General features: G+C 34.9%; 1 protein-coding gene and 1 long non-coding RNA gene across 2 annotated transcripts; one reads left to right on the top strand and one right to left on the bottom strand.

The window, feature by feature from the left end:
* The first annotated feature begins 51 nt into the window (after positions 1 to 51).
* Positions 52 to 1672, top strand: LOC130467810 (uncharacterized). The gene is made up of 2 exons (XM_056836652.1): positions 52 to 1353; positions 1443 to 1672. The coding sequence occupies exons 1-2, from the start codon at positions 969 to 971 to the stop codon at positions 1457 to 1459; spliced, it is 402 nt and encodes a 133-aa protein (XP_056692630.1). The 5' UTR covers positions 52 to 968; the 3' UTR covers positions 1460 to 1672.
* A 9865-nt stretch (positions 1673 to 11537) lies between these two features.
* Positions 11538 to 16679, bottom strand: LOC110792106 (uncharacterized). The gene is made up of 5 exons (XR_002534296.2): positions 16519 to 16679; positions 16335 to 16368; positions 14918 to 15040; positions 14643 to 14758; positions 11538 to 11743 (listed from the first exon to the last, which is right to left on the bottom strand). It is a non-coding gene; the product is annotated as an uncharacterized lncRNA (long non-coding RNA).
* Between the last annotated feature and the right edge of the window lie 323 nt (positions 16680 to 17002).

Below are 17002 nucleotides of genomic sequence, written 5' to 3'. Positions count from 1 at the left end.
CCAAACTTTAAAAATTGAGTTAAAAGGTGCCATGCCAAAATAACACTTACTTGGATAACCTTTACATCAATCTAGTAATAGTTTTACGCTCAGCGAGGTGTTAGTTATTGATCCTAAAGGGGTAAGGTACACAAATAATTGTGAGTACATGTTAGTTTTGGTGAAACTCAACGATATAAATAAGGAGTCCTTTTATGTCGTGGCAAAATTGATAGGTTTACCTAATAAGCTCTTAGACGTACCTATAAACCAAGAGTAGTTTCTAGACTATTAGCAAAAGGCTTTTGCTTACCTAAAAGATTTTAGAATTGAGTCTAAATACATAATGTGCTTAATTCTTCAATGGGTTTTAGGGTCTTGGAATCCTTTTATTCACACCTGCCGGAACACATAACTTGAATAAAATGCTTAATGAACATTAAGTTATGCATACATGCTAGAATTTAAGTTTATTAAGAGAAATTGTGAATGATTATTTATTTGTTTATTCTTTTTCAATTGTAGTTTTAACTATGGCAAACAACAATTCATTCAACATTCGATCAATTCTCGAAAAGGAGAAGTTGAACGGGAAAAACTTCCTTGACTGGCAAAGGAACTTACAAATAGTTCTTATGCAGGAAGAAAAGGAGTATGTCCTGGAACAGGCGATGCCCGAAGCCGCGGGCGACGGGGTCACTCAGGCAGTCCTCAATCGTTGGATTGATGCCAACAAGGATGTGAAATGTCTTATGCTTGCAACCATGAGTGCAGATCTACAGAAAACGTTCATCAACTCAGATGCTTTCACGATCACCAGTGAGTTAAAGAACATGTTCCAAGATCTGGCTCGAGTCGAAAGATTCGAGACTCATAGGCAAATTCTTGAGACCAAGCTTAAGAAAGGCGAGCCCGTTAGTCCACATGTTCTCAAAATGATTGGACTCATTGAGAATATGAGTCGTCTGGATCAGCAATTCTCTTAGGAAATGGCTGTAGACACCATCCTCCATTCTCTTCATAACGGGTATGATCAGTTCAAACTGAACTACATTATGAATAGTCTGGATAAAACGCTCACTGAGCTTCACGGTATGCTGAAGACCGCTGAAATGACGCTCAAAAGTGATAAGCAAGATGTGCTTATGGTGCGTGGGGGCAAGTTCAAGAAATCTGGAAAGAAGAGGAATTCTAAGAAAGGTGGCAAGAAGGCCAGCCCGGCAAAGCAAACTGGCGCCAAGTCTGAAAAGAGGAAGGTCAGTCAACCCACTTCTGAATCCGAATGCTTCTACTGCAAGAAGAAGGGGCATTGGAAGAGAGATTGCTTGAAGCTAAAGGAAGATCAGAGGAACGGAACAGTCGTTCCATCTTCATGTATTTTCGTTATAGACTGTATACTTGCTAATTCAACTTCTTGGGTATTAGATACAGGTTGTGGCTCACACTTATGTTCCAATCCACAGGGACTAAGAAGAAGTAGAAAGTTAAGCAAGGGTGAAGTCGACCTACGAGTGGGAAATGGAGCACGGATTGCTGCATTAGCTGTAGGAACTTACTATTTGTCGTTGCCCTCCGGGCTAGTTTTGGAACTGGAAGAGTGTTTCCATGTTCCAAGTCTTACTAAAAACATCATTTCAGTTTCTTGCTTAGATGCTAAGGGATTTTCCATTTTAATAAAAGACAATAGTTGTTCGTTTTATTTTAAAGAGATGTTTTATGGATCTGCTAGATTAGTCAATGGACTTTATTTATTAGATCACGACAAACAAGTTTATAACATAAATACCAGAAAGGCCTAAAAGGATGATTCAGATCTCACCTATCTGTGGCATTGTCGATTAGGCCATACACTAGTAGAAAAATCGCCACGTGCTTCCCTTCAAGTGCGGCTCATTTAGTAAATTGGCAGCACTTGAGAGCACAAAAAAATAAAAAATAAATACATTTTCACAAGTGCGGGCTTATTTTAGAAAATTGGCAGCACTTGAGTTTAAGTGCGGGCTCATCGTACAAACGAGCCGCACAAAATATTTCCCAAAAACATTTCATTTTCCCGGTTCTCTCTCCTTTCCTTTTCTGGGTTCTCTGCTCCTCCTCTCTGGTTCTCATTTTCGTTTTTTTATTTTGGCGATTCGTGTTTTGTTGGAAAACCTCGTCTCAGGTAACCATCTTTCCTTATCGTTACATATTATCAAATTCTCTCAAAAAAATTGGGGTTCTTTTCACTCGAAGTCCTGAGTTTTTTTCTCAAGAATTTCTTCAAATCAACAGAAATTCCCACAAAATCAGTAAGTTTTTCTTTTGATTACACCTGACGATTCATCTTTTGCAAGTTATCAATGGTTTTCCTTAATCTTCTTTCGATAACCTATTGGAGTGGGGTAATTAGACTAGCGTTCGTAGAGTTTTTCGCTGTTCATAGAGTTCTTATTAAAAATTAGGGTTTCAATCTCAAATTCGCGAAAACTAACTTTAATGTTCGGATTTTCATATCAAATTGGGGCTTCTTCGTTGTTACCTTCTTTCTCCTTGGGCGATTGCGGCCATGACATCAAAATTCTAGTAAGTGTTGATACCTTCTCTATCTGGATGCATATTCTAACTGAAATAATTCAATTTTTCTTCCTGTTCATACTATTTAAGTAATACTCCGTACTTTGTAGTTCTTAATACTTTAATCGGATTTTTCATGAAATACCCCCGAATTTTGGCGTAATTCACCAAATGCCCCTCGACTTTCAGAAATTCACCAAATGCCCCTCACAAATGACTTAATACCCAAAATACCCTTACTAATAATGCGCCGTTAGTCCTCCGTTAACCTAATTTTCAAATTCACCAAATACCCCTATTTTAATACTTATTTCACCAAATACCCTTATTCAGAAACTTAATTCACCAAATACCAATAACTTAAAATTACTCATTTTGATGCTCAACGACTAGTTTTTGTGTTTGAAAATTAGCCGTTGCTTATTGTTTGCTTATAAATACTCTTTTTCTGACGGTTTATTGTAGTTTTCCTATTATTTTGTTAATTTCATATCATTTTTGTCATGAGTTTTCTTTCAAAATCATCATCCACACCCAATGAGTCCACATATGTAAGAGTCCCAAATAAATTTTGTTATCATGGGAGAAAATTTGACATCCGAATATCTGATACAACACTCAATCTGAAGCTCCGGTACAACACTAAAACAGAAAACACTCCTAAAAACACCTCAAAACGTCGCAACTCTTCAAGAAAATAGCTACTTCTTTTGTACCTTATTCTTTATGTGACCAATTAATTATATTTACCACGCAATCGGAAGGTATTCATTTTTCAATATGGGAAATATCTTTAACATATGCAAACAGATTAAAAATAAAGCTCTTATTAATTTTATTCTAACGCATATGTTCCAGCTACCTCGGCTTCTATTGCTTCCATGCCACATATTTAACGTTAACTCCCTTTTGTCTCCTGTCTCTACTGCCTCCAAACATCTTTCTTCAATCTCCTAACTTTCTCTCAACCTTACAGTCGAGGCATAAAGGTTTTCCCACTTTTCTTTTGAGCTAGGTCCTATTGACATGGTCAGATTTATGGACAAATGTCTATTTTTGGATTTGAGGGAACAAGAAAAAAAAATGAAACTAAGGTATGTTCCAAAGCTCATGAACCAGTGAAAAAACATGAATCTTGGCACAAAGATTTGCCTCCAAACTCAAGATTTTCACATCATGAATCCAAGTTGAAATCGAGGTTGTGATAAAAATGTATGTGTTATTGAACTTGATTTCTTAGTTTCTTTACCATTCGGACAATAAGAAAATTAAGGTGTTAGCTTTAGATTGATTACTTCAGCTTCACTTACATAAGATCCCTTTGAAAATGGGGTTTTTTGGCCTTTTGCTCAGCTAAAGTGCATTGTCTTTACTGGATGAGGCCTGAACTTATTGGATCATAATTGAAACTTACTGAGTGTTGTATCGGAGCCTCAGATGGAAATTTCCTCCCATAATATTAGAAATTGTTTGGGACTCTTACATATGTGGATTCATGGGTGTGGATGATGATTTTGAAAGAAAACTCATGACAAAAATGATATGAAATTAACAAAACAATAGAAAAACTACAATAAATAGTCAGAAAAGGGGTTTTTATAAGCAAACAATAAGCAACGGCTAATTTTCAAACATAAAAACTAGCCGCTGAGCATCAAAATGGGTAATTTTAAGTTATGTGTATTTGGTGAATTAAGTTTCAGAATAGGGGTATTATATGAAATAAGTAATAAAATAGGGGTATTTGGTGAATTTAAAAATTAGGCTAACGGAGGACTAACGGCGCGTCATTAGTAAGGGTATTTTGGGTATTAAGTCATTTGTGAGGGGCATTTGGTGAATTTCTAAAAGTCGAGGGGCATTTGGTGAATTACGCCATAATTCGGGGGTATTTCATGAAAAATCCGTACTTTAATTTATGTATTTTTTGGTTGATAATTTTCAAGTTTATTTTGTTAATTATAGATTTCATGCTAGAGAGAACAGAAAAATCTATTGTTGGGAAAGAAACTGATTACATAAGATGAATGTTTGAGTTTGTAGAAAGTATCTCTGCTGCCATTATCTCTCTGTTTGTGAGTAACATTTCATGAATGTTATTTCCTTTTAGTGAATGCCCACAAGAAGTTGTTTTTCTTGGTATGTTTCCAATCATGTTCCACATTTGATTTCACTTTCTATGGTTAGTTTACTGCATCATTATATGCATTTAGACCATAGTTGAGGTATCCACATGTTGTTGAAGGTGCTCTATTAAATTCAATGTTTAGTTTGTATAGATTTTGATGTATTTTATTTGTGTAGGGAAAGCTAAATTGTTCAGTACTTTTTTTGGCTTCTTATATAGATTGGGACCTTTTTCGGCCTCTTCAAACCTCCCTCCATTCATTCTGTATTTTATCTGTCTTCTGTTCTGGATATTTTACCTACACCATTTCTTCCCATTTTTTCCCCTTTGTGGGACTGCTGACCTCGCAGCTTCTTAGACTTGGGTGTATTACTTAGGAAGTTTCTGAACGACTAATTAAAATCTAGATATGGTCTTTTGTAAACAGCAGTACATGCAGAAGCTCCATCTTTACTATTGTCTACAAATGGGTCATGCCCTTTTAAAACTCTGATCATTGGCAATATTAAAACAAGAGGAATTAGCAGTGTGTTCTTGTATCCCATACGTCATGCAAATGGCTTTTCTTTTTCTAACTTAGTAGTAGGGATCGAAAAGAAGAATACGTTCAGAAATTACCATCAATCATGAATTCATGGTTAGTTAGAAATTGTCGTCAAATGGATTTTCTTTTTCTAACTTAGTAGTAGGGATCGAAAAGAAAAATACGTTAAGAATTACTATCAATCATAACTTAGCAGTGTGTTCTTGTATCCCATACGTCATTCAAATGTATTTTCTTTTTCTAACTTAGTAGTAGGGATCGAAAAGAAGAATACGTTCAAAAATTACCATCAATCATAACTTAGGAGTGTGTTCTTGTATCCCCTACGTCATGCAAATGGATTTTCTTTTTCTAACTTAATAGTAAGGATCGAAAAGAAGAATACATTAAGAAATTACCATCAATCATGATTAGTTGTTCAATCATTTTCTCTACTTATATTTCTGTTTCTCGTCTTTCTGTTATCTGGTTAGGTTTCATTCATAAAGCTTCTTTTTTTATTTGCTATAAAAGTGTATATATGACTTATCTTCCAACATTGTGAACTCAGTTACTTATGAACCTTAGACTATAGTCAGACTTTGAATTGTTGTTGTTTGTTCTTGATTAAGCTATACATTTTGGCTTGCAAATGTAATTAGCTTGAAGTTGTATGAATTCAGATATTTCAGTTCCGAAATATCAAATTAATAATTAGCTAATTCTCCACTTGCATCCTTATTTTGATTAAATAAGTCATGCGTGATTAATTACCTCAGTTGTTTTCGTGGTTGCTTATACTGTATCCGTTTCAGATGGAATACTACTTTAGTTTAAAAGATTCAGATTCAGCCAAAGAGAGACTTAATAATGCTGTTAACTACATAGTTGGCACTTTTTTCTGACTTATTCTAATTTTTTTTAATGGAGCAGTTAAGCATACTGTCAAGAGCGTGGAATTTTACATAACAAGAGCCTTTGTTCCAACAGCTGGTTTTTCATCTCTGCTTCTCTGCATCATCACGTTCTTTAGGAAGAAACAAGAAAAGGTCTGGCTAGAATCTAGATAATTTGCTTCTACCTTCTTCCAGATCAACTAATTATCTAAATAGGTGTAAGAAAGGAGCGAGATGCACTTGGGGCTATCTTATTCTTGTTGGCTTTCGTGTATGCTTTATGGCCAATGTGCATCCACTCTCCCACGCCCTCACCTGATTAAGGTAACCATTATGATTTGAATCTCCTGCTAATGCTCTAAAATTTTGTGTGTGTGTGTGCGCACTTGCCTGCTTTTGTATGGAAGTTCTTGGAGGCTTTAACTCTTCACGTTTCCCAGATTGCAGCTTTTATTTATTTACATTATATGGTGTTTTTGCTGAACCGTTAATACATAAACACAGTTGTCTAAACTTCATGCATGGTTGTATTTATCGGGCTATATGGTTTGGGGAAGTAAGGTGTATGAACTTTTCCACTTGAATGCTATGCAATGAACTATTCCTAGTTTCTCTCCCACCCTTGCAGCTATTACAATAGTCTCTGTGTTATCTTCTCTTTTACTATTGTTTCTGATATGCTTGGCTGATCTGATCTATGATTTTCTGTTGGTTGTTATGTTGATCCTGTGCTGCTGTTCTGTTCTTTGGTTCTGTGAATAAAGCTGTTAATGCTAGGATTAAGCCAAAGTTGACCTTGATTAATTGGCTTGAATCTAAAGATTTTCTCGTAATGGTATTCTGATTAATATTAGGCCTTTTGTGATTCTAGTACTCCAGCAACAGGAAGACGTCCACATGTTTTTAGTTTTTTTGGTAGAAACTTGAAGGTTTAGAGAAAAATTATGAGTTACGTGATGCTTCTTGATGCTCAGAAGTTTCTTGATAATTGATGATTGCTTCAAGATTCATCCTCATCACATATCTAGAAGCCCTGTTCAAGATGTTGTATTGAATATGAGAATAAGATAAATAATTTATTGTTTAGAGTACTGAAAGTTGATAACACGATGACCACAAGAGGACTGAAGATCAAAGAGTTGATTGTTTTCCTTGTAGGAAGGTGTCCTCCCTTGAGGACTCAAACAATGGTATATGCTTTTGATTAATTTCTAGGTATTGTATTTCAGTTCTTCGTTTTCATGCCTCTTTGATTTAATTATATTGTGTGGATTTATGGAAATACAGGGACCGGTCTTAGAAACCTTGATTTCTTGCTCGTTATATGAATGTAAGCTCATATATTTGTTGACAGAAGCTTGAAAGCTAGATTAACACTTTAGTTTTATTGCAATATGTACTGATGAACAAACTATTTGAATGAACGATGAACTTAAGAATTCTATAAAGTTTCCTGACCTGCTCTAAACTGTATCTTTCCAAGTTATAAATTTTTCCTTTAATAATTAAGATTTTCTTACAGATCCTGCCGTATTTCCTTCCTTGTCTGTTAGTTTTGTCACTTCCTGTAAATCTGATACATAAATATGTGTTGAGTCTGTTGACTTCACTGATTCCTATCGAAAATTGGTGGATTGCCTGACATTCTTCTTGGAACATTTTAGAATGACATTCTATTTTCTTTGGTGTTATGATGATCTGGTGTTACTAATTTAAAAGCTAATTCTTAAGTTTGTTCGTCTTGATTTTCTTTACATTCGCTTTACTATTAGTGTTGTTTAGTGCTCTGCTAGTTTCCTTCAAAACAATGATTAAGCACTTCATTTTAATCCTTCTATGAGTCAGTCTAAAGCTGTATCCTTCTATAAGTCATCTACCCCCCCCCCCTTCAACCCTCCGCAACCAGGGAAAACAGTGTATCAGTTCATGGAGTCATAATTTTTTATTTCTTCAATTGACTTATGGGATAATTGCAATTTGCTTGTTTGAGTTAGAAAAGATTGTCGAGGGCATTGTGTTTTTCGTTCAACAGAAGCTTTTAAATCATTCTCTGCTTATTTGAGAGGAGTTCCTCTAGCTTTGTGTTTTTATTCACTTTTTTCCATCTTTACAGCGCTGAGTCACGACAAACAAATCAATTGTGCTCTATCAGCCATTGCGACGCAAATTCTCTTGTAAATCAGGTATTCTTTGGACTTACAAAACGTATGCATTGTACTCCTGCATTCGCTTTATTTCCATTTTCTGTGTGATTAATTCTTTTGCATTCTATATCTCTATTTGAGGTTGGTCTCCACATGAGATCAGTGGTGACTGGCATCATATGGATGTAAGATTATTGTTGTTTGAAATGTTTCTATTAGTCTCTTTGAAATGTTTCAAGTCAATAACACCCATTTGTGTAGATAACATGTATACTATTATAAGGTTTATTATTTCATTATTTTATAATGTTTCGTGAGAAATAAGCCATTTTTATTATTATAAGGTTCATTATTTCGTTGTTGTGAGCAAATTATGTCTTACTTTAATGTACCATACAATATTTACAATATAACTAACATATTTTTTTCTCGATGTTCGACCTTCTTTAGGCATTCAACAATCCGAGGGAGAAGCCTTTTACCATTGAGTAGATAAATGAAGTTCGAGAAAAGTTGGCAAAGTTCATTACCATTTATTGTCTTTGATATTTTCTTGTTGTGTATCTTAGATTATGGATGCTAGTTTTTCATAGGATTGTAATGTGATCAATTTTTATATTTATAATTATATACTATTCAATTTAATTATCTATATAATTGGATACTTTTTTTATGTGATGTATGGAGGTTAACTAGTGGGCGTGGTCTAATTGTATAATATGTGTAGCAGGGATATCAGTTATATAAAAAATTTCTAGATCAATTGCGGCTCATTTATATATCAAGTGCGGCTCTTTTTTATGCTTGTGCTGCCCATTTTTATGTCATGTGCGGGCTAATTTCCACAATTGGCAGCACAACATTTGTCAAGTGCGGGCTCATTTTCAAAATTGGCAGCACAAACTTTGTCAAGTGCGGGCTCATATTGCAAAATTGGCAGCACCAAATTTGTCAAGTGCGGGCTCATTTTGGAAATTGGCAGCACTTGAAGTATCAAGTGCTGCCAATATTTTGGCAGCACTTGAGAAACATCAAGTGCGGGCAAGCCATGTGCTGCACATGTAAAAGCTCGCACTTAACCCCTTAAAATGAGCCCGCACTTGAGCTTTTGTGTTCTAGTGATATTAACTTGAAACACATGCAAAGACTTCAAAAGGAAGGAATTCTAGAACCATTTGACTTAGAGGATTATGGTAAGTGCGAATCATGTTTACTTGGCAAAATGACAAAGCAACCTTTCCCTAAAGTTGGAGAAAGAGCAACTGAACTATTGGGTTTAATCCATACAGATGTATGTGGACCAATGAGTACAAATGCTAGAGGTGGTTTCTGCTACTTTATCACTTTCATTGATGACTTCAGTAGATATGGTTATGTCTACCTAATGAAGCATAAGTCTGAATCCTTTGACAAATTCAAGGAATTTCAGAGTGAAGTAGAGAATCAATTAGGCAAGAAGATTAAGGAACTGCGGTCTGATAGAGGCGGTGAATATCTGAGCTATGAATTTGATGACCATCTGAAAGAATGTGGAATTCTATCAGAATTGACTCCTCCTTGAACACCACAATGGAACGGTGTGTCAGAACGGAGGAACAGAACCTTGCTAGATATGGTTAGATCAATGATGGGTCAGGCCGAACTTCCAATAGAATTTTGGGGACATGCACTAAGTACAGCTGCACTCACTATAAATAGAGCTCCGTCTAAAGCTGTTGAAAAGACTCCGTATGAGTTATGGTTTGGAAAGCCTCCAAATGTGTCTTTTCTTAAGATTTGGGGATGTGAAGTATACGTCCAACGATTAATTTCAGACAAACTTCATCCAAAATCTGACAAATGTATCCTTGTGGGCTATCCAAAGGAAACAAAGGGGTATTACTTCTACAATACATCTGAGAACAAGGTATTTGTTGCTCAAGATGGTATCTTTTTGGAAAAGAATCACATTTCCAATATGACAAGTGGGAGAAAAGTAGACCTCGAAGAAATTCGAGTCGAACAACAAACTCTAGAGAATGCTCAAGATGACATTCAGGATGAAACTCAGAGATCTTTAGAAGTATCTGGTGAGAATCATGGACAATCTAGAAATGTAACCCCGCGTAGATCGCAAAGATATAGATCTCAACCGGAAAGGTACTTAGGTATTTTGACGAACGAGAGCTATGACGTTCTATTACTTGAAAGTGATGAACCTGCGACTTACAAACAAGCTATGACGAGCCCTAGCTCCAAGCAATGGCATGAAGCCATGCAATCTGAATTAGACTCCATGTCAGAAAACCAAGTGTGGGATTTGGTCGATTTGCCAGATGGCTACCAAGCCATAGGAAGCAAATGGGTTTTCAAACTGAAAAAGGACAAGGATGGGAAACTTGAAGTTTTCAAAGCTAGATTGGTTGCAAAAGGTTACAGGCAAGTCCACGGTGTGGATTACGATGAAACCTTTTCACCAGTTGCAATGCTAAAGTCTATTCGGATAATGTTAGCAATCGCTGTATATTACGATTACGAAATATGGCAGATGGATGTCAAAACCGCTTTCTTAAACGACGTTTTAACAGAAACTGTGTTTATGACACAGCCTGAGGGTTTTGAGGATCCAAAGAATGCTAAAAAGGTATGCAAGCTTAAGAAATCGATCTACGGATTGAAGCAGGCATCAAGGAGCTGGAATATACGTTTTGATGAAGCAGTCAGTGACTTTGGTTTCATTAAGAACGCAACGAATCTTGTGTATACAAGAAGGTCAGTGGGAGCAAAATTGCTTTTCTAGTATTATATGTCGACGACATATTACTTATCGGAAATGACATTCACTAGAGGAAAAATCCTCAAGTGCGGGCTCATTTTAAGGGGTTTAGTGCGGGCTTTTACATGTGCAGCACATGGCCTGCCCGCACTTGATGTTTTTTCAAGTGCTGCCAAAATATTGGCAGCTGTTTCAAGTGCTGCTAATTTAGAAAATGAGCCCGCACTTGACATATTTTGTGCTGCCAATTTTAGAAAATGAGCCCGCACTTGACATATTTGGTGCTGCCAATTTTGAAAATGAGCCCGCACTTGACATATTTGGTGCTGCCAAATTTTAAAATGAGCCCGCACTTGACATAAAAATGGGCAGCACAAGCATAAAAATGAGCCGCAATTGATATATAAATGAGCTGCACTTGTCTTATAAATGAGCCTCACTTGTCCTATAAATAAGCCACACTTGATCTAGATTTATTGTATAACCGATTTCCCCACTACATATTACAATTGGACCACGCCACTGATTAACATCCAGACGTCATATAAAAACTATCCAATTATATAGATAATTAAATTAAATAGTATATAATTGTAAATATAAAGTAGTTTACATTAAAATTATATGAAAAACTAGCATCCATAATTTAAGATTCAATACAAGAAAATATCAAAGACAATCACTACTAATGAAGTTTGCCAACATTTCTCGAACTTCATCTATCTCCTCAAAGGTGAAAGGCCGCTCCCTCGGATAATTGAATACCTTTAAAATATCAACCATCAAAAAATATATATACACATTAGTTATATTATAAATATTGAATCGTACAATAAATTAAGACTTAATTTGTTCATAACAAAGAAAATAATGAACCGTATAATAATAAAAATGGCTAATTTTGATCCCAACTTTCAACTAATGAACTTAAATGAGTATTTTAAAGTCTTTCCATGTTTAATACACCTAGTTTTATGTTTCAAAGACTCATTCTCACCCATTTTGGTGAAGTTATGCACAATTAAGCCTCGTTAGTTCATTATCAGTCACATTTTGACTAAAATGGCTAATTTCGATCCCAACTTTCAACTAATGAACTTAAATGAGTAGTTTAAAGTGTTTCCATGTTAAATACACCTATTTTATGTTTCAAAGACTCATTCTCACCCATTTTGGTGAAGTTATGCACAATTAAGCCTCGTTAGTTCATTATCGGTCACATTTTGATTAAAATAGCTAATTTCGGTCCCAACTTTCAACTAATGAACTTAATTGAGAATTTCAAAGTCTTTCCATGTTTAGTACACTTAGTTTTATGTTTTAAATACTCATTCTCACCCATTTTGGTGAAATTATGCACATTTAAGACTCGTTAGTTCATTATCGGACACATTTTGACTAAAATGGCTTTTTTCGGTCCCAACTTTCAACTAATGAACTTAAATGAGTATTTCAAAGTCTTTTCATGTTTTATACACTTAGTTTTATGTTTGAAAGACTCATTCCCACCATTTTGGGGAAGTTATACACATTTAAGCCTCGTTAGTTCATTATCGATTACAATTTGACTAAAATGGCTAATTTCGGTCCCAACTTTCAACTAATGAACTTAAATGAGTATTTTAAAGCCTTTCCATGTTTAATACACTTGGTTTTATGTTTGAAAGACTCATTCTCACCCATTTTGGTGAAGTTATGCACATTTAAGCCTCGTTAGTTCATTATCGGTCACAATTTGACTAAAATGGCTAATTCCGATCCCAACTTTCAACTAATGAACTTAAATGAGTATTTTAAAGTCTTTCCATGTTTAATACACTTAGTTTTATGTTTTAAAGATTCATTCTCACCCATTTTGGTGAAGTTATGCACATTTAAGCCTCGTTAGTTCATTATCGGTCACAATTTGACTAAAATGGCTAATTTCGGTTTCAACTTTCAACTAATGAACTTAAATGAGTATTTCAAAGTCTTTTCATGTTTGATACACTTATTTTTATGTTTAAAATACACATTCTCACCCATTTTGGTAAATTTATGAACATTTAAGCCCCGTTAGTTCATTATCGGTCACATTTTGACTAAAATGGCTAATTTCGGTCCCAACTTTCAACTAATGAACTTAAATGAGAATATTAAAGTTTTTCCATGTTTAATACACTTAGTTTTATGTTTGAAAGACTCATTCCCACCCATTTTGGTGAAGTTATGCACATTTAAGACTCGTTAGTTCATTATCGGTCACATTTTGACTAAAATGGCTAATTTCGGTCCCAACTTTCAACTAATGAACTTAAATGAGTATTTTAAAGTTTTTTCATGTTTGATACACTTAGTTTTATGTTTCAAAGACTCATTCTCACCCATTTTGGTAAAGTTATGCACATTTAAGCCTCGTTAGTTCATTATCGATCACAATTTGACTAAAATGGCTAATTTCGGTCCCAACTTTCAACTAATGAACTTAAATGAGAATATTAAAGTTTTTCCATGTTTAATACACTTAGTTTTATGTTTGAAAGACTCATTCCCACCCATTTTGGTAAAGTTATGCACATTTAAGCCTCGTTAGTTCATTATCGGTCACATTTTGACTAAAATGGCTAATTTCGGTCAACTAATGAACTTAAATGAATATTTTAAAGTCTTTTCATGTTTGATACACTTTGGTTTATGTTTAAAATACTCATTCTCACCCATTTTGGTAAAGTTATGCACATTTATGCCTCGTTAGTTCATTATTGGTCACATTTTGACTAAAATGACTATTCGGTCCCAACTTTCAACTAATGAACTTAAATGAGTATTTTAAACTCTTCCATGTTTGATACACTTAGTTTTATGTTTCAAAGACTCATTCTCACCCATTTTGGTGAAGTTATTCACATTTAAGCCTTGTTAGTTCATTATCGATCACATTTTGACTAAAATGGTTAATTTCGATCTCAACTTTTAACTAATGAACTTAAATGAGTATTTTAAAATATTTCCGTGTTTAATACACTTAAATGAGTAGTTTTATGTTTAAAATGAACCAAATTCCTTATTTGATCATTAACTAGTATAAACTATGAGTTCTGAATTGTGTTAAATGTGATGCAAAAACATATGAAGTGTTTTCACAATTCCAATATTTAAACAATAAGGAATACCAACCAAAACACTCCAGTAACATGACATTGAAGCATTGGCTTGATAAAGGCATCGAATTCTGAGATATTAGGAAACATCCCTCCCATGATGCAAACTCATTAGTAGAGGCCTTAAATAACATTAACTTCTAAATCATTTTAGGTGTTATTAGACTTGTTTCTGCCCATAAATAACACTTACAAGTACAAGTAACAACAAAGAAACCCACGAGTCATTGCAAAGTGAAGGAAATAACCAAGAAAATATGTACCACCAACATGATCAAAATCATAACCGCAACTTGAAAAGAATTATACACGATATATTCTGTAAAGTTTAATAACCGTCAAACAATAGATTGTATTTCCTATGCATTCCATTATGTTATATTGTACCCGATCAAAATCATAACAAGAAGTTAATTCAAAACGTATTTTCTAATTTTTCAAATAAATGTATTTCCTATGCATTCCATTATGTTTCAAATATATGTTGATTTCTCAAGCTTTACCAAAAGAGTGAATATACTTACTTGCAGAGATCGAAGCGTGGCCAGGTTATCTTAAAGCAGCTATCAGGCCACGACAATGTGTACAACATAGGCAATCGCATATCAGGCAACCTTACTGTGCGAGAACTGCTGAGTTCCTGTCATGAGAGAGGTTAGTGGAAGAATATCAGAGACATTGAAGACAAATGATATGATATCTTATTCTTTTTATTCTACTAGAACCTAAGTCCTAAGGAAATAATCCAAGATTGTTCCTTTTTTCTGGTTTATTCTGTTGATAGAATAGGATAACTTACTCCAAAGTTTCTTGTTCCTGCTGCCTCATGCTCTACCTAATGCAGGCAGTGCAATCAAAGTAAACAAGTTTGACATGTTCGGTCGTTTTCTTCCTTTGTTACGTAGACCTGTCTTCAATTTTCCTGCCAAATAAATCTGTATTATGCTAGGAGGTTGTAGACCCTTATAGCTTACAGGACCTGCAGTAACACTGACAGTAATGCAGTAGAAATTATGTAACAGCATGACCTTTCTGGTCGTTTCAAATTTCTCTGTTGGTACTTTGTGGTGTGTGAAACAACAAAACTCTACAAATCTAGAACTCACACCCCAACTGAATTCTACGCAAGTACACTGAACGAAGTTGATAAAGTCAAAAGTACAGAATAGTTTTAGCTCAGATGTGTTTCTACTTTCTAACTCTATATGTGTAGATGCAATCACTTTGTTGTCCAATCTTTTTATCATTTGCTCTTCATACCAAAACTGGGTTAGCTGGACTATTTTTTTCCCTAAAGTAAACATGCTTCTGTTGACCATGTTATAGTTTTCATTTTGGCTTGTTTTATGAATCTAAATCTAGTGATCACTGTTCCTGCAGGAGAAGATGCTGACACAAGAGAATGACCAGTTGAAGGACGAGGTAGATATCAGTTTTAAAAAAACTAACCTAAGACTGCAGTTTACAGATAAGGTACATCTTATGGTCAGCATTAGGTAGAGCATGAGGCTAACTATTGAAACACATACTGACACTTATGTGTTTCAGTTCCCAAACCAGATGTTGTCGTTCTCCCTCACCAGAAAACTTCCACATATAACAATGAAAAATCAATCCAATAACAACTAATGGTGAGATGGTCTCGCAATAAGCTAACTATTGAAACACATACTGACACTTAACCGAAAATTTACCAGGAAAATTGATCACAAAATGTTCCTAAACTGCTAAACGGCGTTGGTGGAATTAAGATACAATGAGACAGACTCACTTAAGAGTTTGTGATCAATCAATTGAACTATAGTGACGAAACCAACAGAATATGAATTACCAAACGATTTCAACATTACAGCGTTTAAACATCATATTTTTTGCTACATACACATCAATTCAACAAGCTCTACCACAATATCAAATAATTTACTACTCCCAAGTTCATAGCAGCTAATAATTGACGATAAATTCAATTAAAACACACAAATTTGATTGCATACAAATTCCGCGGCTGGCTCCAGTAATCCAAACAACAGAATATGGATATCAACAAACAATTTCCAAATCACAGTGTTTAAACATCATATTTTTTTGCTACATACGCACCAATTCAACAAGCTTCACAACAATATCAAAAAAATTACTAGTCTGAAGTTCACAGCAGCTAATAATTGACAATAGAAGCAATAAATTCAATCAAAACACAAAAATTGATCGCATACCGATTCCACGGCTGGCTCCAGTGATCCAAACTACCTACAAAATATTTGCATAAAAATGAATAATTGACGAAAAATGAGAGGTCCTCCAATGTCCATGAAATTGGAGTAAAGAAATTGATTAGGGCGGAGTATTGAAGAGAAAAATCGCCAAAAATAACCAGAAAAAAAAATTCGATGAATAAACCTGAATTAGTCTGATCTGGAAGAGGGTAGAGATCAACAGCGGTGGGGGAGATCGATCTCCGGCGGTGAAGAAGAAACGGCGACGACAGAACGAAGCTGAAGAGGAAGAGGTCGAAGAATCGAGGAGAGAGAAAAAGAATGCGCGCTTCTCTGATTTTAGAATTTTTTTTTTTTTTTTGTAATATTTTAGAAATTTTATGTGCGGCTTTTGTAAAATGAGCCCGCACTCGAGTTTAAAGCCCGCATTTGAGTTTAAGTGCTGCCAATTTTTTAAAATAGCCCGCACTTGTGAAAATGTATTTTATCTTTTATTTTTCATGCTCTCAAGTGCTGCCAATTTACTAAATGAGCCGCACTTGAAGGGAAGCACATGACGATTTTCCCTCTAGTGATTCCTATGTTGAACTCTGTCAAGATTTGGCTTGGGAAATGTTTTTCGATGAAGGATTTAGGAGAAGCACAGTACATACTGGGCATAAAGATTT

The sequence above is a fragment of the Spinacia oleracea genome, chromosome 2 (genome assembly GCF_020520425.1).
Source record: "Spinacia oleracea cultivar Varoflay chromosome 2, BTI_SOV_V1, whole genome shotgun sequence".
In the NCBI taxonomy this organism is placed as follows: domain Eukaryota; kingdom Viridiplantae; phylum Streptophyta; class Magnoliopsida; order Caryophyllales; family Amaranthaceae; genus Spinacia; species Spinacia oleracea.
The sequence above is the reverse complement of the archived record's forward strand: the minus strand, read 5'-3'. Positions and strand labels throughout refer to the sequence as shown.

Bases quoted from the DNA above. Each gene is read 5' to 3' on its own strand.
- LOC130467810 (XM_056836652.1), top strand. From the start codon at position 969: ATGGCTGTAGACACCATCCTCCATTCTCTTCATAACGGGTATGATCAG.